Genomic DNA, 20338 nt, shown 5'->3' with positions numbered 1-20338 from the left:
TTTAGGCTACTGAGAGTTGGCGAAGATTGAGATTTATTTTTTATTTTTTGGCAAGTAACGTACCTGGGTTAGGATGGGAGCAGAGAACTAGCATGCCATATTTCTTGGTGAAATCAGCTCCCCCCGCCCATGTCTCTTTATATATACCGTATATTCTGGTAGGTGTTACCTGTGTCAAAAACAATAATAACAGAAAATAACATTGATACAGAAAACACGCTGCTTCTGATCTTTATTGCTGTTTCTAAATTATAATTCACATGTAACATTTTAAGCCGTATCGTTTTAAAAATATGAGCAGTTCTGTCTGATTGATAGTCTTCAGAGATAATGATTACAGTGGTACCTTGCTTTATGAACTTAATCTGTTCCAGAAGTCCCTTCTTAAACCAAAAACATTCTTAAACCGAGGCACACTTTCCCTAATGAGGCCTCCCGCCGCCGGTGCCCTTCCACCGTTCGGATTCCATTCTTAGACTGAGGTAAAGTTCGCAAACTGGGACACTACTTCAGGTTTTGCAGAGTTCGTAAACCGAATCGTTCGTAAACAGGACTGTTCTTAAACTGAGGTACCACTGTAGTTGCCAGTATATATCCCTTACTAGTTTTCCTTGCATAGAATTCAAATCCTGATGACATTGAACATTGAAAAATTCATTGAGTTAATAAAAATCTAGGTACAGTAATCTGGTCATATCATGTTTGAGAACCTTGAGGTTTTTTTTCCTCTCTGTGGTGCATCACTTATATCAGGTCTGCAGAAATATGGTAGCCAATCTCTGGTAGCCAACTGGTAGCCAATCTTTAGCTGCCAGTAGCTCTGTTTTTAGTACCCAACTCACTAGGGTTTCCCGTCTGTACTATTAATTATTCTTACCAGTATATAGTTCAGAGTCCAAGGTCTTTGACCTATGGGTCTCGGATGTAGGTGATGAAATGCAGTGTCTTCTCTTGATTCAGGTGTAGCTGGTCGGATGGCATAGTTGATTTGTGTATTAGTGAATACATAACGGAGGCTAGTCGAAGTGTCTTTACAAGCAAGTATAAATAAGCTGTTGTGGGTAAATGATTATGTACGAACAAACACCAGGCTAATACTGCCTGCCGCATCAAAAAAAGGCAATGTTTTCCTTGGAAGAAGTCATGTTTATTAATGTTATAAGAATGTTCATGGGATAGGAGTGAAGGCTGTATTTGAAAGGTGCTTACTTGAGGCAAATGATGGAGTTAATCAGCCCACCTGACTCTTACGTCAAAGTTTGGGGAGATCACTGTGCATTGGAGCATGGTTAGAACATGTACAAGTCATTTTCCTTAATGATTTACTCCTGTTGACTTGAGAAGGTTTCTCTTAAAAATGGAAGGAGGTTAGGTGAGAGGAGCTTTTTATCTGGATACGGTAAGGTATTTAAATACAGTTGAGACAGTATTGATCTTTTTATTGGTGCCTTGTGTTTCCATTGGCAGTGGGGATAATATATCAATGAAACGATATCCTGCTGACACCTTTATGAGTCAGCTTTGCTAATTCTTCTGATCTGCTTTCCCCCTTTAACTTGCTATTGTTGAACAGATTGAGGGAAATACTTTTTTATGATCCTTTGATTCCTGAGATGCTGCTGCTTGTATCTGGTATTAATGCAAAGTATTTTGAAGTTTGGTAATTCAGCAGATGTCAAAGGCACCAACTAAAGACTCTATGCTAATGAAACAGTCACCTAGGGGCAACTAGACATGTTGGTGGTATTCTTACGTGTTAGAATTCCAATCCCTGCAGAATTCTTTTAAAGTGGAGGGAAGAGATAGTAGTATTTGAAGCACAGAAAGGGTAGGGAGATTTCATGTGTACTGAATCCTCAGGCTTCCTGAGTGCTTCTCCCTGACATTTCTTTCTACTTACCTACCTACGTACCTACCTGGCCCAGGTCACCCAGTGAGCTTCATGGTCAAGTGGTGATTTGAACCCTGGTCTCCCATGTCCTAGTCCAGGGGTCAGAAAGGTTTACCTCGCCTGGGCAGGTTCACTTCTGCACAGATGCGATTTCCAGCGCCATGGAAGCAAGTTCCTGCTCCGCGCAGCGCTGGTTTAGCGCAGTGCGCAGGGACTCACCAAACGGGCAGCTTGGTTCGGGGGCTGTTTAAATGACCCCCGTGGGCTGCTTGTGGCCCATGAGCTGCAGGTTGCCGACCCCTGTCCTAGTCTAACACTCTAACCATTATACCACACTGGATCCCCTCTGGGGATCCGAGATAGAAAGTAATTCTATGGATTGGAAAACACTGTAGCTCACACCTGGAAATAATTTATCCAAAGGTAATGTCACATATTTCAGTTCTGGGTAGAAATTGAGAAAATGGTTCATTATGACGGTGTAGATCTCCATATTCACTCACTGATTTTAAAGAGAGGGGAAATTTACATGTCTTTTGGCACAGAAGGATGAAGAATGGAGAATTAATGCTGTAAAAAAGAATATTAGCTTGCTCTCTGGGTGTGTACATGCAGAGAAATGAAAAGAGCTAGCAAGGAAAGATACTACAACCTTGATTTTTATCAAGTCAAAGTTAGAACCAAATATTGATAATTTCAATGCAAGCTTCTGTAGTTTTATTGACAGTGGGTAGTGATTAACTGCTGGTGTGTTTAAAACATCTGTCGTTGCATTATATGAAACAAGTTTTTTATATTATACGACTCCTGATATTGTACAACAGTGAAGATACATGTAAGAGGATGAATGGGTGATATTTATAAAATTAAGCAGCTTGCTTGCCTAACGTTGAAGTGCAAAAAAATACATCTGATTGTTTTTGAACTTGTTCCCTGAGTGCTGTAAATTCAGTAGAAGGGTATGCTATAAATACTCTTAGCAGATAAATATATTCCCCCCCCCCCGGTACTCATTTGGATAAAAGTAAAATTAAATTTCAATATTTTTAGAAAGCAAAGATAAAACCTGGGCTTATTACAATTTTTCATGGCACAATCTTAGCACTGGTAGATGATATGGAAGCACAAGTCCATCCATTGGAAGAGCATATATATATTGTACTTTTCTGCTCTACATACCTGAGGCAATAAGACCTATCCCAGTACTTATTATTCATACTTTTCCTGAAACACTAAATGGCCCCCTTGGGCAATGGCGGCACAGCAATATCTAGCTATGCTTGTACTCTTAACAAAGAATATGGCAGTTCTGAGTTTATGTAACCGAATGTATTCATTACTACCGGAACTTGGTGATACTATTCAGGCTTTTTGAGAATACTCTAGAGTAGTCCAAGTTTGGTCAAGAATCAAACTGAGGAGCTGTTTGATATTATTTGTCAGTTGTCTAGTTCCACAGAAGATAATAGTTCCTGTTATTCTTTTGTTCTGCATTACTTTGCCTGCATTACTTTGGGCAGGCAACTGATACATCTTTAAACAAACAAAGCCTCTTGTAGCGTTTTAGTTAGATTCCTGAGCAACAGCACAGAGATTGGCTTGTAGATTTTATATAAACATAGCTTGCATTTACAAACTACTTCTGATGACAATGAAGCACTAAATCTAAACTCCAAACATTTTGCTTTAAATGGATTGTTGTAGATTGAGCTGCCTTGAGCTCAGATTCTAACAGCTCAGCTTAACTGGGTTGTTCGCTTGTTTTAGTCTGCTTTTCTGGATTTCAGATACAATTGTACCTTGGCTCCCGAACGCCTTGCGAGTTGAACATTTTGGCTCCTGAACGCTGCAAACCGGTGAGAGTTGCAGTGAGTGTTCCGGTTTGCAAACATTCTTTGGAACCCGAACGTCTGACGTGGCTTCCGATTGGCTGCAGGAGCTTCCTGCGCTTTGGTTTCCGAACGTTTTGGAAGTTGAACGGACTTCTGGAACGGATTCCGTTCGACTTCCGAGGTACCACTTTGCAAAAATTCATGGTTGGGCAGTGCCTTTTATTTGTACCAACCAAAGCGTAGATTAGGCTCTACTTGGTGCTATACAGATTTTTCAGCTAGAACAGTGGTCTGTTCCTCCCATTTTTGTAAATAAAAAATGCAGAAAACAAAAAAGAATTGGCTAGTTTTAAAATTAACAAAATTGCAGAGTAAACATATTACAATTATTCACTAGTTGAAGAGAGAAGGTAAGAATTAGAGTCTTATCTTCAGCAAAGTTCAGTATTCTCCAAGACACATAGACGATGCAAAGAAAGTCAGGGTATCTGTGAAAAAAATCTGGGTAATGACTGCATTCTACATTTTCAAAAATGGATCAGCTATTTTTTGTATGCCCTAGCAGCCTTTTGTGCACATTGTAACCTGTGTAGTACCTAATAGAACCTAATCTAATTAAGTCTGCTATCTTTTCCTGTACTCCATCTTTAGACTGTGACTAAATGCAGACACCATGGCTTCATTATCACAGCAGCTTTTTTACTATTTAACATCCAACTTAATGAAGAGCACTGAAGCACTTGAAAGATATCTCACTATGCTGTGACATTTTTATTGGTTCAAATGAAGGTATTGCCTGATAGAGGATTTTGGATTATTTTCTCGTGGAACAAAATGGCCTTTCTTCCTTTTTCCTTTCTGAATAGTATGTGTTAATATTCTACAAATGGTCTATGTTAGTATTGCAACTAGTAGAGAGCTGGTTCTAACTGGTCACTTTTCATGATCTGCCCTTTACTATTTCTTTTCTTTTTTGTTGCATGTGTTGAAGTAGAACAAAAGGCTGTACTGTTTTACTGCTTGGTGCTACAACTTGAAGGATTCCCACTGGTCATTAGATTTTCAGTGTGTGTTGAGCATCTAAACTTAACATGCTTTGACTTAGCATGCTTTGAAAAGTGATTACAGGACTGAAATGCTGTCTCTTCCACACTGGAATGGACTAATAGGCAGTCTTTTGGATGCCAGTAAAAAGGAAAAAACCAGGCAATTTTGGTTTAGGAGGGCGATATCCAGTGTTGACAGTGCAGTAGAAGAAAGCACTGGTAGGGCACTCAATTTTCACCAGCTTACCCTAGCTACTGTTGAACTTTGCATTGCATCCCGTACAACAGTTGCCAAATATTTTAAATCCAGAGAAGAATCTAAATTAATCGTTAAAAGCAAAAGCTTTCCCGATAAATTAAAGCTTTTCTGTTTTTAAGGGGACACTTAATTGTAATAATTTAACAAAAGCTACCAATATGACTGTGCCATTATAGAAATCTTGAAATATGAGTTTCTGGTAAATGTATGAATCTGATGACGTAAGCTGATGACTACCAAAGGTTTTGTAACAGTTGAATATGCTACTTAAGACAGACTTATAAATAAATTCATATAGGTAAACTGCTTATTTTCTTAACTAAACTTTTCTGCTTTAATAATGTAAAAGGAAACATTTATAACCATGGAATATAAAATTGTCCTGTTTGACATACTTAAGACATACATAAATGCCTTAGTTTAATGCAAGCAAAATTTCAAATATACCTGGTTGGTTTCTACTTCTTCTGTGAGTCTTGGTTTGTTGGAATTTAGTTGTCACCCAAACTTTCAGATTTTTCATCTGAGGCTTGGGCATCCACAGCAGGTATTTTGCTCTTTCTGCTGCACCTACTTCTGTCTTTTTATTCTCTCAACAAGGCAATAAGCTGCTTTTCCCCTAGTCAGTAACAGTGAATTGTGGGGAGAGGTGAAAAGGTAGACTATGAGGGAGGAGTCAGGCCAAAAAGGCAGAAGAAGCAGGATGTTCTCTTCCAGCATCTCCAAGCGAGAGCAAAGGTTACCAAAAGAAAGAAAGCAGCAATTCACAAACAGTGAAACTCCTGTACAGTATGTGTCTTATGAAGATGTCTAGGATTGATATATATATGTCAGAAAAGTAATTCTCTAATTACAATACTTATTCTTGGCTAAAGTTCATGGTTAGCTAGGAGAGAGCTTAATCGTAAGTTCAGATGGCACACTGGGTTCAGATGGCATGCTAAGCCAACCTTTCGCTCAGCACAGGGTTGAAGAAAGCAGCTGGAAGCTCCCCTCTTGCCACCCTCACATTCATGTGGTCTGGCTTACAATGTTGTGTGAACAAGTTCAGTGGCTACTAGTCAGGATAGCTGCTGCTATGACTTAGTAATCATTTTTTATATTCATTTCAAGGCAATTTGCAAACGTGCCGTGAAAACAGCGAAAATGGTTTTTTTAAAAATAATAATAGAAAAACAGTAACTAGAGAGAGGTTTAAAAACAATAAAAAATGAATGCTTAAGACAAGTTTTCATCCAGCTGGAAAAACAAAAAATGTCTTCAATTATAGAATCTTAGAATTGTAGAGTTGGAAGGGACCCCAAGGTTCATGTAGTCCAACACCTTGCAAGGCAGGAATCCTGGGTGGGCTCGAACCACCAACCTCATGGTTAAAAGTCAGGCCCATTGTGCCACTGGGGGCTCCACATTGTTTCCGGAAAGTACAGATAGTGGGCACCTCTCATATCACAACAGGGATGTTTTCCCACAAAATTGCCAGTGCATCTCCGAGACTATGGAGTGGGCCTCTTCTTGAGACGTTAAGGTGAAATTCCTGCAGAATACAATGACCTACTGGGAATATAAGGGATAAGGGGTTTTCTCAAGTAATGACTCCTGAGCTGTATAGAACCTTTTAAGTTACTACCAAAACATTGACTTTGACGCACTAGCACAGGGGTCCCCAACCTGAGGCCCCGGGGCCGGATGCGGCCCAATCGCCTTCTAAATCTGGCCCGCAGACGGTCCAGGAATCAGCATGTTTTTACATGAGTAGACTGTGTCCTTTTATTTAAAATGCATCTCTTGGTTATTTGTGGGGCCTGCATGGTGTTTCTACATGAGTAACTGTGTCCTTTTATTTAAAATGCATCTCTGGGTTATTTGTGGGGCATAGGAATTTGTTCATTCCCCCCCCCCCAAATATAGTCCGGCCCCCCACAAGGTCTGAGGGACAGTGGACAGGCCCCCTGCTGAAAAAGTTTGCTGACCCCTGATATTGGCAGCCAGTGCAAATCTCACAAGTCAGCCCTGTTTAGGTTTTTAATGTTTGATGTTTTATTCTGTTTTTAATAATTTGGTAGTCGCTCAGAGTTGGATGGGTGGGGTATAAATAATTTTTTATTATTATTATTATTATTATTATTATTATTATTATTATTATTATTATTTGTGTGCAGGTGGTAGTTTGCCCCTACAAGCAATACAGAATGCATAACATAAACTTTGCAGCATTTTTGAGGCCTAGTGGCTTTGCTTATCTTCTGAACAACATTGCTTTTGAGCATAGATATGCAGTTCTGTGTAATTTCTTTCCCAGCTTAGGATAGCATATATGGCAGGTGTATCTTGGATTGTGCTCAAGATGGGCATCTATGCAGATGGAGCACCAGTGACTTTACTTGGAAGAAATATACCCTTTTCTGAAAGAAGACTGTGTAATGTCGTACATGCAGGTCCCGCTATCTGCCCACTCAGTGTGTAGAAATTCACTTATCTGAACACAAATAATTAGGCCTAAACCTTGCTATACATCCCACTGGAAATTGTCCAGTTCCTCACTTCCTAGCTTGTTTGTGCTTTGCTGGTCAGTGACAGCCATTTTTGGGCAGAAAACATGCAGGGAGGGAGCGCGATTGGGCAAAATAGAGAGCAGGAGAGATCAGACAAATCAGTTTTCTCTTTGTTTCTTTTGCTGGTTGGCTGCAGCCATTTTAGGAAGAAACCATGGAGGGAGTGGGGACAGACATTGAGCAAATCCTGGATTAGATATATTCACATAAGGCTCCGTGGAAATCATGGACTCGTTATGTGAACTTTCACCTAATGAACAATTTCCAGGGAGCACATTGTGTTCCGTAAGTGGGAACTGCATGTACTGATTTAAAATTTAGGAATTCTAAGATTGCACGTGGTTGCAGTTACACATTCTATAACAAATGAAACGTTTTCTTCTAGGTGCAATGGATGAGCTTCATAGCCTGGATCCAAGAAGGCAGGAATTGTTAGAGGCTAGATTCACAGGAGTAGTGAGTGGAAGCACTGGGAGTACAGGAAGCTGCAGTGTTGGAGCAAAGGTAAGCAGTAATATTAGCTGTACAACATAAAGTGCTCTTTTTCAACAAGTGGTGATGATCTGCCTCACCAAGTGTATTAAGCAAAATGTCACAATGAGGTGCAAGAGAAATGCTGAAGTTCATTCAATACTTGGAGTTCCTTTTAGCAGCATCTTCTGGAAGTAGTTGCACAAGCTATTGGCTATGCCAGAACCTCTAATTATGTTCACAAGGTGACCAGAATATGCATGTAGGTGGTAGTTTCTGGAAACATAGACTCTGATACTATCTTAATATGATATAATTTCTAACTAGCTGTTTGAAACATATTATGCCAAATAGTGTTTCTGTTTCTCAACAGGCCTCAACAAATAATGAGAGTTCTAATCACAGTTTTGGAAGCTTGGGATCTCTAAGTGACAAAGAATCAGAGGTATGAAGTAGTTAAACAAGTAAACTGATACTTCTACTGTAAGATTGTTATAACTCTTTTTCACACTTATGTACAGTAGGCCTCATTTTTGAAATGTACATGCCCGTGAGATTTTCCTGAATGGTTCTACATTGAAGATTTGGAAATAACCAATATTTTAGTGTTTGTGCAGGAAGATTATAAATGCTATGCTGGTCATGTATGAGTAGATTTGGTTCTATGCAAATGGAAGGTTTGCTAACCACTTTTAATTTTCTGTTGGATAACGCTATCTGAAATATTGGGATATTGTCAATTTTTTAGTTAATGCAGATCAATTATTCATCTTTAAATTCTTTCAGTGCATAGTGGCTTCCAGAATTACAGCTGCACTATTATGTGTGGAATTTTTGGTGATGACTTCATTTCAAAGACTAATCAAATGTCTGTCTATTTTATTATGAGATTGGAGTTGATTGGTAATACCTTTTATTCTTAAGCTATGACCCTTAAATAGGACTATATACTATTTAGCAGCTGTACTGCTAAAGGTTCCTTTCAGTTCTTGAAATAGCCAATTCTGTACACCTCAGAATTTCTCCAGCTTGCTAACTTTTCTATAGGTCTATGTGAAATGACGTGTAAAACTTCTGTTGGTGAAATTCAGCTGTACGTATGTAGACACTTGCCCGTGTAATGGGACTTAACTGTCTTCTCCAACTCCCTGCAGCCTCCCTGGGTGCCTCCAAAGTCCACTCTTACGGGGCCCCAAACCCTCTAGAGCAGATATTGAGGGCACATGGAAGACTGCAAGGAGGAGGACAGGAAGGTGATGTCCTTGTTGTGTAAGCAGATGTCTGTTCTGCTAATGTACAGACAACATTGGTGTGATCAGCAAGTACCAGTTTCCTTCTGCCTATACCTACCCAAAGAGTCCCTTCAAAGGCTCTGATTGCTGTGCCATCTCAAAGTGAAGTGTAGCAGTGGCTACAAAAGGCAGGGCCTTGTCAGTGCTGGCACCTTGTTTATGATCTTTGTGGCAACAGGCGAAGAACTTTTTATTCACCCAGGCCTGGTAAACTTTAGTTTTCAAAACAAACCATAGGGGCCATATCCAGTGTTGCAGCTCCACTGGCACAAGGGCTTGAGTGTGCACAATGGAACTTCCTGTTCCTCTCTTGTCCCCTCCAGCCTTACCCCCCTGCATTGTCAAAATCAGTTCCAGATGATTGACAGACCCTCCAGATTTGGGGCAGATTTGGGGCACAAAGGAAAGAGAGAAAATGGAAATTCCTGTAGAACCTTGCTGGTGCAGCATTAAAGACAATCCTGGGTGTTTCAGTACATTTTCAGATAAACCTTTTGCCCCCTGCTCAGTAAATTGTTTTGTTCTGTGTCTGCTAATTTTTTTTTTGTTTAATTGATCTTGGTTGGTTTTAATAACTCTATTTTTAATTTTTAAATGTTGTGTGCCTCAATTTTGTAAGCTGCCTAGATATATTCACTGGTATATGTGAGCTCTAAAACTTTGAATGTGTGTGCATTCTCTTTTTCTCAAGATTGTAAAAAATTATTTGACAATAGAGCTCCTGTTAGGATGTGGTTGTAGGGTTGTAATTTCAAAAAGACAACAGCTTTCTGATTACTTGTGATTTCTCCAAAGTACTTGACTGTAAAATGTAGGTTATGCCTGGGATTCAAAGAATGGTGCAGCTATTTTCGTGGGGGGTGGGGAGTGTGCTTTTTCAAGCAGCAGCTTTCTACGTTACATGGCAACTACGCCCAAAAAGAAGGGGTTTCTAAAAAGCCGAGGACCCATCACATCATATCAGCATAAGAATTCCCACTTGACACCTATAATCCCTTGTGCATGCCTAAAAGTAGATCTTTGCATCAAATTCTTTGCATGAATGTAAAACACACATTTAGAACGATAAGTTTTTTTTTAAAAAAAAGCTTAACTCAGAAACAGGACAGACTTCATTTCTCCTTCACTTTGTCACTGTAGTTGTCAGTGCACCTAGCAATTCATCCACTTACATACATTAGATTTGGCACAACAACTTCTAGCTTGAAATGGGCTTACTTGTATTCAGGAGTGTTCCAAAACGATTGAAGGGTCATCTGTTTTCGATCACATTGTTGGATTGTGGTTGAAATGTGAAGAATTTAGAAAATGCTGTTTTGACTCAGAATTACTTAGCAGTACATTTCCCCCAAAAAAGCTATACTTGGATTTCAGCTGTATATGGGAAATAGTAATGATTTCTGCCTACTGTTTTATGAATACATTGATTCCAATGCCTTTTGGCTTCTAACTTTTCAGTGTTAGTTTTTAACTATGGTTTGGCATTGTGTGCAAATTGAGTACCGTTGGGTACTCATTTTTTTGGCCACTTCACCCCAGATGCTTGTTAAGCTATAAATACACAAGGGCATCTGTAGAATACTCATTGTTAACTCATGATTTGTTAAACGATGGCTTACCATTATGTGTAAACCTGGCCAATAAGGAAAATAATGTTAATGTGTAATTGGGAAATTGCAGTTTTGCTTTCTTTTGAAACTTGGTGGTGGTGGTTTGGAGCTTGTGTCCTAGGAAAGCAAGCGTTTACTGTAGCTTTGATCCAGAGTTATCCCATCTGTGAACGGAAATGTTCATTCTGTTCACTAAAGGGGTTGAGATCCTTTGAAGGCACAAGTAGGAGGAAGGCAGGGAGACGATTTTTGCTAATTCCCCCTTGCCACTATGAAGACTGCTCACCCAGTCCTCTGTAGCAGCTCTTGGGGGGTGCTGCTACTGCTCCCCGCCCCAATTCCCTTATTCCACCTGGAGCATCTCATGTGGAGCTTTTTGTGTGGGAATTCTCAATCCAGCTCTCTGCTCTTGTTTACATTTTTAAGAATACTTTCTAACACTACCTTGAATGTCAAATGAGAGTGTACAAAATTAATGTCTTGGATCAATTCCCACGCACAGCATACATATAAGCACAAGGCATTTCACATATTCAGAGGGGTTGCTGTTCATCCCTCCATTCTATTCTGGAGGGTCTCCTGTTTTTTTCGGGGGGGGGGGGGCAGTTATGGCAGATGATGTAGGAGTTGCTTCAGAAAGGGAGTGTGTGCAGTAGGAAGGTCATGTGACAGTTCTTTAGATCTGAGCCAGTCTTTTCTTTAGCTCATAGTTGTTACAGTCAGCTTGTAGAGGTGTTTTCAATATTTATATGCAAGCAAATTAAATAATAGAATAATATTAAAACAACCTGGTTTACTGGGGTGATAGAATGAAGTAGCTGCAGTAACTTGATGCGAGTAGGGATTTTGTACAATTCTTGAAAAAAACATTTTATGTGTCACCTTGGAGATAAGTGAAGCTGCCTATTGGTTGAGCATCTCTTTCTATGCACATTTGGGCGCAGACCTGTTGCTGGCTCCTTTTCTATGCATTAAACAGCATGATTTTGTGTCTGGCAGACTCCCGAGAAAAAACAGTTGGAACCTTCTAGAGGAAGAAAAAGGAAAGCAGAAAACCAGAGTGAAAGTAGTCAAGGTATGATATATATCATGTACAACTGATTTGTTAAAAAAATTGAATCATCTAGTAACATTTCAACTTCTTGGGAAAGAAGTCCTCCCTTTTCTGTGGGCTGTGTACAAGTCACACCGTTGCTTCGCCTTGTCAGCTGGCATCTAAGCTGCACCAAGTAAAAATTCCACTAAAAGTTGAATTTGGCTTATGTGTAATTATGGTTTTCTGCTTGCCAAATTGTAGTCTCTAGCAGCACTTTACACAAATATGGCCCTAGCAGTTAGTTTCCTTCTTGAAAAGACAGGATGGAGTCAATTTTGTAGTTATGCTGTCTTCAGCTGAACAGTCATCCATTATGGTTGTTTTAAAAACCAACATTCTTCCTTGTTGCTCTTTTCATTTCATATCATTTTCAATCTGTATGTCACTTTTCCACATTACTGATCTCGAAGCAGCTTACAACCTGTTGAAATGACAAAATATAGAACAAAAAACACTGTGCTCTTCTAGACACATTAAGAAGATAATGAAAAATTAACAAAATTCAAGAATTTACTTTCCACATAATAATACTTTTAATATTCAACAAAATTTTAGCAAACAATAACAAACTCACCCTGTCAATTACAACAAATTAATAATTGCAAGTATTGTTAGCAAAGCAAACAGCGTTTTGATTCTGTCTTAGGGCTTTTCAAACTTCTTCAAAGTAGTCTGGAAGGGACATGTGGCATGTTTTATTTTGTCTTTTGACAGACACTTGAAGGATCAACAAGTCTCTATGGATGCCAAAAATATACTATCTCAGTTTCTTTATTTGGATGGCAAAAAACTATTGGAGATGTGTTCACTTGAGAGCAAATAGAGTGTAATACAAAAATGTTTCAAAGTTGAGGCGGTCTATTAGAATTTTTAAAAATAAACTAGCATTGGAATTGATAAATAGCACTCTGTATTGCTATGAAGATTTGGAACAAGAAATAATATCTGGTTGCTTCATTTGCTTATATTTGATTCAATTGCTGACAGTAATTAGTTCATGAACACCTGTCTCGTCATTCTAAAAGGCTCCCAGCCGTCCTTTGGAAGAGAGTGTGCTTGATCCTGGAGAAAATGCTATTTTTAAATTACATTTTCTTATCTTTGTATACTTTTGTCCAGAGTACAAAAGTCAATGTGCTCAATACACATTGATACACGCACATGCAGAATGAACATGGCTGCTTGTTTAACTTTGCAGATTTGATGCTTTTAAATTAAATCCAAAAATTTCAGAAGTTGATTTGCATTGTTTAACCATAGCACAAGCTTTGAAGTGTGTTTGTGTGGGTGCTTCACCGAAATGCTGCTAAACAGAAATTGTATAATAAACTTGTACTGTATATGGCTTATTGTTCCTACTATCTGAAATAGAAGAGAAACGTATTTTAAGAGCAGTCCACAAATTAGCTTTAAGCGACTGTTTCGTTGGAGGACTTACTCTATTAGGTCTAGCGACTAATGTGTTACTTTATCAAACTTGTCTGAATGGGTTTTGCAGAGCCCTGTTTTATTTTTGTTGGAAGAAATGGTAGCTGCTGGTTAAATAAAGAGGAGTGAAGGACCATCTTGTTTTATTGTTTAGATAAATAGGCATTCCGTTCATAAACTCATTAGAGATGTGCTGTTGTACGACACACCTTAGAAGTGAGAATAGTTTGAGGGTTATAGTTGACACACAAACAGGCATACCTCCTAGTTCTTTCCTATACCTGTTTTGGACTGCTGCTGTTGTATCTTAGATTGCTATCTTGTCCATCTTCCCAGAAGATCTCAGGGTGACAGGCTCTGCTAGATGTTATTGGCATAATTTTGCACTTTACAGTGGCTTGCATCCAAGAAAAGCTTTGGACCCAGACACAATTTGCTGCCATCTCATAGAGAACACTCTCCTGGAGTGTATGATTGGTGGTTCTCCAATGCTTATTTTAGGGTGCTCACCACAATTGCTAATTCATGCTAATAATAATAATAATAATAATAATAATAATAATAATAATTCAGTAGAATGACTGGTAGACATTTGGAAAATGCTTTCTGAAAACTTCATTCCAAGCTATGGCCAAGTGGAAATTGCCGCCAGTAATGAATTTTTTATGGAAATAGGCATGAGACTAGTGCTCTGGAACAGTCTCATATTATTCTTCATGTGATAACTTTAGACAAATTTATGGTTTTAAAGAATATTTTGGAGAGGAAAGAAAGCATTTCATGATAAAAGGAAGAAGCACTACTTTTTAAAGCAGAAGCCTATGTGTGAGAGAAAGATTCTCTGTCCTTTTTTTCTGTAAATGGGAGATGGTCATAATGACTTTGAAAGCTGTCTCAAAATGTCTTGATAGGCCAGTATCAACAGCATCTTGCAAGTACAATTGATGATCCTATACTTGACCTATAAAGCAGTAAAAAATAATGTAGGCTGTCCTCTGTGTGCATTGTTGTGAAGTGTAGGATGTTATCTATACCATATTTATATGTAGAGAGTGTTCAGAAAGTTGTCTGTCTTTTCCATTCCTTGGAAATGTATCAGAGTGTTCTATGTGTGTTCAAAGAGCATATGACCACTTTGTATTTCAGTCGACGTTTGGTCAGTGGTGTTAAGGAACCAATGCACATGTTCTTAGCTTTAAACTTTTATCTTTCTGGAATTTGGGGTACCTTTATCTTCTAGATTTGTTTTCAAACTATGGTGATTGGTATTTAAGGTCTTGCGCTGAGCCATCAGGATCAAGCCACTCAGAACGGTAAATGGATATAAGTTGCTGTGTTTCCTTGTTACTACAATGGTCATACAACTGCTCAAATGTCTTTTGCTGACTAAATCAGTCCTATTAATTATTCAGCCTGTGGAATTAGGATAAGAACACAGATAAGTAGGCTCTTACTTACAAATCCTCATGCCGCAATCAATCTGCAACCATAAGGTGTTTAAAAGGCCTTGTTTACTGCAAAAAAAAACACCTAACGTGGCTACCAATGCGATCTTGTACATGTCAGCTCAGACGTAAGTTCTATTGAGTTCACTAGGACTTGGTTGGAGTTACAAGGCAATAGGATTGTGGTCCTGATTATCCAAGATTCAGCAAACATTAGTCACAAATAAGTCTGCTGAAAGCAATGGGACTTTTCAGTAGTAACAAGTATAAATCTGGAGAAATAAGGTTGGTCCGTATAGTCTTTGAAAAAGTGATTGTTCAGACATTCCTAAAAGATTAATCTAAGGAAACAAAGTACTTGCCAAGCTAACGAGAATCTGTGAGAAGCTAAAATTAAACAATACCTTACAGCCTACATATCGCACAGCAGAAATTATATGCTTTATTGTCTCTCTAATCTTTTTGATGATTTTTTTTAGGGAAAAACATTGGTGCACGTGGGCACAAAATTAGTGACTATTTTGAAGTAAGTTTATGATTTCACTATATTCTAGTTACGTTGTTTCTGTTTCATACATCAAAAGTAGCTTTTTCTGAGGAATATAAACTATTGTATTTGGTTGTTTATTTTTTATTTTGTGTATAAACATTTTTTCTTTTCTTCATCCCAAAGTGCATAAGGTAACAAACATTTATTTAATCCCTTTTTGAATGCTCTCTCAAACTATCTATATGTTGATTTACTTTGATGGGGAGAAGATGGTTGTCACTAAATCTAGTGCAGGTCTTCTAAAACTGGTAAACTGAATAAATTGGGGTGCATTTTGACTTTTTTGTACTTAAACCATACAGTTCCAGCTAGAAGTTCCAGGTAGTGTTGCTGTCCTTTCACTCTCAGGCTATGCTAATTGGAAATTTATACAGAGCTAAAACAATATGGATTTTGTGACCCAGTCATGCAGTTGCTAGTTTTCTAACATTGCTTTTGTGAAAAAGCTTCAGACATATAGTCATAACTGGAGACTAATGGAACCTAGTAGGAGATGTGACTCTACTACAATGTGCTTTTTAGAACAAATGAGCAAAAGGTGTCATCAGTAGAAAAACGGGCTGCTGCTAATATCCTCAGTTTTAGTATCATGTGTATAAATTGTCAGCAGCTTCCTTAATTTACATATTTAGACTTGATGGCATTCTGCACTATTTAATAGATTTCTCAGTTATGGGAGAATTGCACAACCTTTCTACCGTTAAATTTTGCATGCCTTTCCTGTGAAATTTGACAATCCCTGGTTTCCTAACTGTAATACTGTATACATCTTCAACAGTTTAGTTTTTTGCTTTCAAATTAATTTACTTAGAATTTCACGAAATATTGAATTAAGCAAGTTAGGAAATAAAAGTATTTCCAAAGACTTTCCCCCCTCATTTGTGCTTGTTGCTAAGCTATGCTTGCTGGTAGCTTTTCCAGGGTAGTGTCCCTCAAGAACAGGCACCCTCAAACTTTGGCCCTCCAGATGTTTTGGACTACAATTCCCATCTTACCTGACCACTGGTCCTGTTAGCTATGGATCATGGGAGTTGTAGGCCAAAACATCTGGAGGGCCGCAGTTTGGGGATGCCTGCTCAAGAAGCTATTGAGTATATATTCTATGTTAGCTGTTTCTAGAGACCCTTGATATTTTAAAATGTTTTAAATATGTATTTATTTTATTTTAATAGTATTGTTCCATTACTTTGTTTGCTGCCCCGGGTTTCTTTTAGGAGGATGGATGGGATACAAACTTAATAATGTACAAGTTGGAGATTGCTCCTGCAAAAGTGAACGCCTTTGCCTTAAATCAAAAGTTATAGTGGCAGTAATACTAAGTTTTGCTCAAGCATCAGTTAATGGGCAATTAGTTTTTATACAGAAATAAAAATGAAGAATTGTTGAGTGTTGAATTGCTGTTGTGATAAACAAGTTTGTCTCAACACACCCCATGCAAATCACTCTGAAGGGTATTGCATTTGATTACATAATCTGAATTTTGCTTAGTACCTTTCTGTTAGAATATAATTGATTCGTTCACTTTTTTCCAGTACCAAGGTGGAAATGGGTCTAGCCCAGTAAGAGGAATGCCTCCTGCGATTCGCTCTCCTCAAAATTCACATTCCGCCCCTTCTTCCGTAAGTTTACTCTGTATAATTATAAGCTTATGATTCAGAAATGTTTATGATAGTCAAAACTAATCTTACAGAGGCAGTGCTTTGATAGATTGTTCCCTTAGAACAGGGAACGTTTGACCAGGACTGATGAAATTGGAAGTGCAATATGATCTGGAGAGCCACTGTTTCCCCAACCCTGCCTTAGAACACACGCAAAAACACCAACAACCGCTTTTATTGTATTGTTACTTTTTGTTTGCCTCCCTATTGGCAGTATGCATGCATAGTACATCTTTCTGCCAGGCAGTGTGATAGGAATGTTCTGTTTCTCCTTTCTGCAGGTCCACATGTTGGGGGGCGGGGGGCGGATCCAGATCATAAATAACAGTGTAATGTTAGAAGTTATTAAATGGCCTTAATGGGGTATATCCAATGATGCTCGCATGATTGAGAAATGGATTTCTGTTTGCATGATGGGACTTCAACTCTCTGGAGCACATTTTTGTGGAGTGTGGGAGGTGTAGGGTTTAGGAGAGGAAAAAGAAGTCCCATTGGGTGAGCAGACATACCTGTATGTAGTTAAATGTTGCCCAATAAAATTATTCACAGTGTCAAACTTCCATGATTTGTCAGTTCTTATGCTTGCACTTTTTTGGAAATGATTGGCAAGAGCATTTGAACGTGGGAACAGGTTCTTACTGTCGGGTTGCCATGTTTCAAAAAGTGAAAATCCGGGTGCAAAAGTTGTTGAGATTTTCTTAGTTTTACCCAAAGTTATTGAGCTCCCCCCAGCCGCAAAATCGCAAATAAAATAAAATAAAATAAAATTCAGTGATTTCCGCCCAGACACTGTTTCCGACTGCTGTATTCCAGTTATGTCTGGGAAATTCTGGACGTATGGCAGTCCTGTCTTGCTGAGCACTGGGGTAGAATATTGCCAGAACATTTCTGGCCCCCCTCCTTATAAAATCTGAAGAGAAACCAGAGTACTCCCCTCTCCTTATCTCCTTTGAATAATATAGCCTATTAATTTTTTTTATGTGGAGAGGGACCTGCAGGTAGTCAGCTGGATTTTTGAAAATGCAGCTTGTAAGAAGGTGAAGGTCCAATCTAGAATGGTAAAATAGATTACGCACATCCAGTTGTACCCGGTTAGAGAAACGTGAGACATTTTTAAATCTCAAGTTACTATATCTCACTGAGGAGAATTTTCCCTCCCCCTCCCCCAATTCCCGGTCCTACTCCAATACTGACAAAAGCTTCAGACTTTTATCTTCTAGTAGCTGAGAAAATTGAAGCAATTCCAGTTAAATACCTCTGCACGTTTAATCTAACGAAACAATGGTGTCTTCAGTGGGTCTGGATTACTCCCCTGGTATTTCTCCCTCAATTCTGCTATAGGCAAAGCTCTTGGGAATGAAAGAAATGTTTTTCTCTTCTCCCCCTCCTCTTGCTCCTTCTTGTAACTATATAGAATCCACAGGCATGTTAAGTTTACAGAAACAAAAACAAAAAAACCCCACACAGGTTGGCTTTTTCTTTAAAATAGAGTGTTTCTTCCTACTTCTTCTTTTTACTAAAAGATAATTGAGAGGGGTTTCAGTTATGCATATTTGGAAGATTGTCAGTCCCCTTTTTCCAAACAAGTATTTCAGGACACTTCCCCCTCCCCCCATGTATTTTGGTTTGGGTTGTCTGAGGCACATCTTTCCAGGCAAAGATGCAGCGACGCCATGAGCAATTTTCTTCCCCATACATCTCCTAGGTCTCTGCGTCAGAGGTGGGAGAGAGCCGCCTTCTGCTGTGTCCCCACAAAATAGTAGGGAGAAGCAATTCATGCTTGTCCTTGGACTATTCTATTAAATTATTTCTTAGAAACCTCTAGGTAAGGTCTGCCATTGCTTAACTGTTCCCTTTCTGATACAGCAGTTAGGGAGGCTGGTGTTTTTGTGTAGCGTTGCTTCAGAAATGAAGCGTTCAAATAGGGTAGCCATATCTTGAAGAGCAAAAAAGAGGACAGCCTCAGCTGCTGTCAGCCCAAGCTTGGGTTGGCAGCGGCCGCGGCATGCAGAGCAGCTTGAGCCCAAGCCGCCGCACCCCCCCCCCCAAATAAAACCCCAGACATTTCCTTTAAAATGTAAAAATTTGCCCGGATGTACATGTTGGCCCCCCAAAAGGGAACATGTCCAGGTTTCCCCAGATGTATGGAAACTCTAACCAGCCATTACCATCTAAAGCAGGCACCCCCAAACTACGGCCCTCCAGATGTTTTGGCCTACAACTCCCATGATCCCTAGCTAACAGGACCAGTGGTCAGGGAAGATGGGAATTGTAGTCCAAAACATCTGGAGGGCCAAAGTTTGGGGATGCCTGATCTAAAGGAAGAATATTCCCTGATCATTTGTGGGGTGAAATATATTTTTCCACATACCCTGTCTCAGCTACAATCTAGTAGTTGATGCGATGTTGCCTGTTAAAACAGCTTTACCAACAAAGTGTCTCCAAGCATTTTTTTAGAAGAGCTGTTAATTTCCAATAGCTATAATTTGTAGTGAGAGTCTTTGAAATAATATTGTGTACAAAAAGTATTAGAAGATGCAACAGTGGCTCCCCTAATTGCCTTCCTCCCTGTTGTCTGGAAAGTCTCTGCAGTTGCTGAGACAAGTAACCGGTTGCTAGAATTTGGATAGTGATACAGGATAAAAGTGTTTCCATTAAGAATTAGCACCTTTACAAACACAAGTCTCAAGTCTATTGAAAAATAAATTGGTAATACCTGAGGAACTGAACCTGTCCAATGCAAAAGGGGTGAGGTGGAAGATACAGAGGTCCCTTGATTCTGTGCTGTCTCTCAGAGACCAATTTATGTTGCTGTATCCATGCAGTTGCCTTATACAACAGCCTTAGAGACTGTTTGAAATGGTATTTTCTCTGAAGGTGCATGGAATGATTTCCCCCCGTTCATTACAAAATAAATAAATTGGGGACAGTTCTGACATTGGTGGCAGAGGCAAATGGTGACTTCGTAACATTCCCTGCAGACGATATTCTCATGTACCATGAGGAAGTTTCTGTCCTCTGAGATCGGAATAGTGTAGCTTTTAGTACTGGAGAATGAAAAACCATGTGTATTCCAATTGTAGGTACTTATTCCTTGTAGTAGAAGAAATACAGTATATGGCTGGTTTTTATTCATGGTCTGGCTACAGTGGATTCCAAGCATTTCAGGTTTCAGGAGGGTGAAAGAGGACAATGTCTGGCCAGGCAA

General features: G+C 39.1%; 1 protein-coding gene across 3 annotated transcripts in view; it reads left to right on the top strand.

Annotated features, from left to right (window-relative positions):
- The window catches only part of TLK1 (tousled like kinase 1), a 62581-nt gene that overhangs the window by 21632 nt on the left and 20611 nt on the right, over positions 1-20338 (top strand). For all 3 annotated transcript variants that reach the window (XM_035135535.3, XM_088657373.1, XM_035135528.3), the window contains exons 2-6: positions 7966-8084; positions 8425-8496; positions 11953-12028; positions 15402-15448; positions 17005-17091. In XM_035135535.3, coding sequence (XP_034991426.2) covers positions 7966-8084; positions 8425-8496; positions 11953-12028; positions 15402-15448; positions 17005-17091 — 401 coding nt within the window. The remainder of the gene's footprint in view (positions 1-7965; positions 8085-8424; positions 8497-11952; positions 12029-15401; positions 15449-17004; positions 17092-20338) is intronic.

Source organism: Zootoca vivipara, chromosome 1, assembly GCF_965207765.1.
Source record: "Zootoca vivipara chromosome 1, rZooViv2.hap1.1, whole genome shotgun sequence".
Taxonomy (NCBI): Eukaryota; Metazoa; Chordata; class Lepidosauria; order Squamata; family Lacertidae; genus Zootoca; species Zootoca vivipara.
This window is presented reverse-complemented; position numbering and strand designations above follow the sequence as displayed.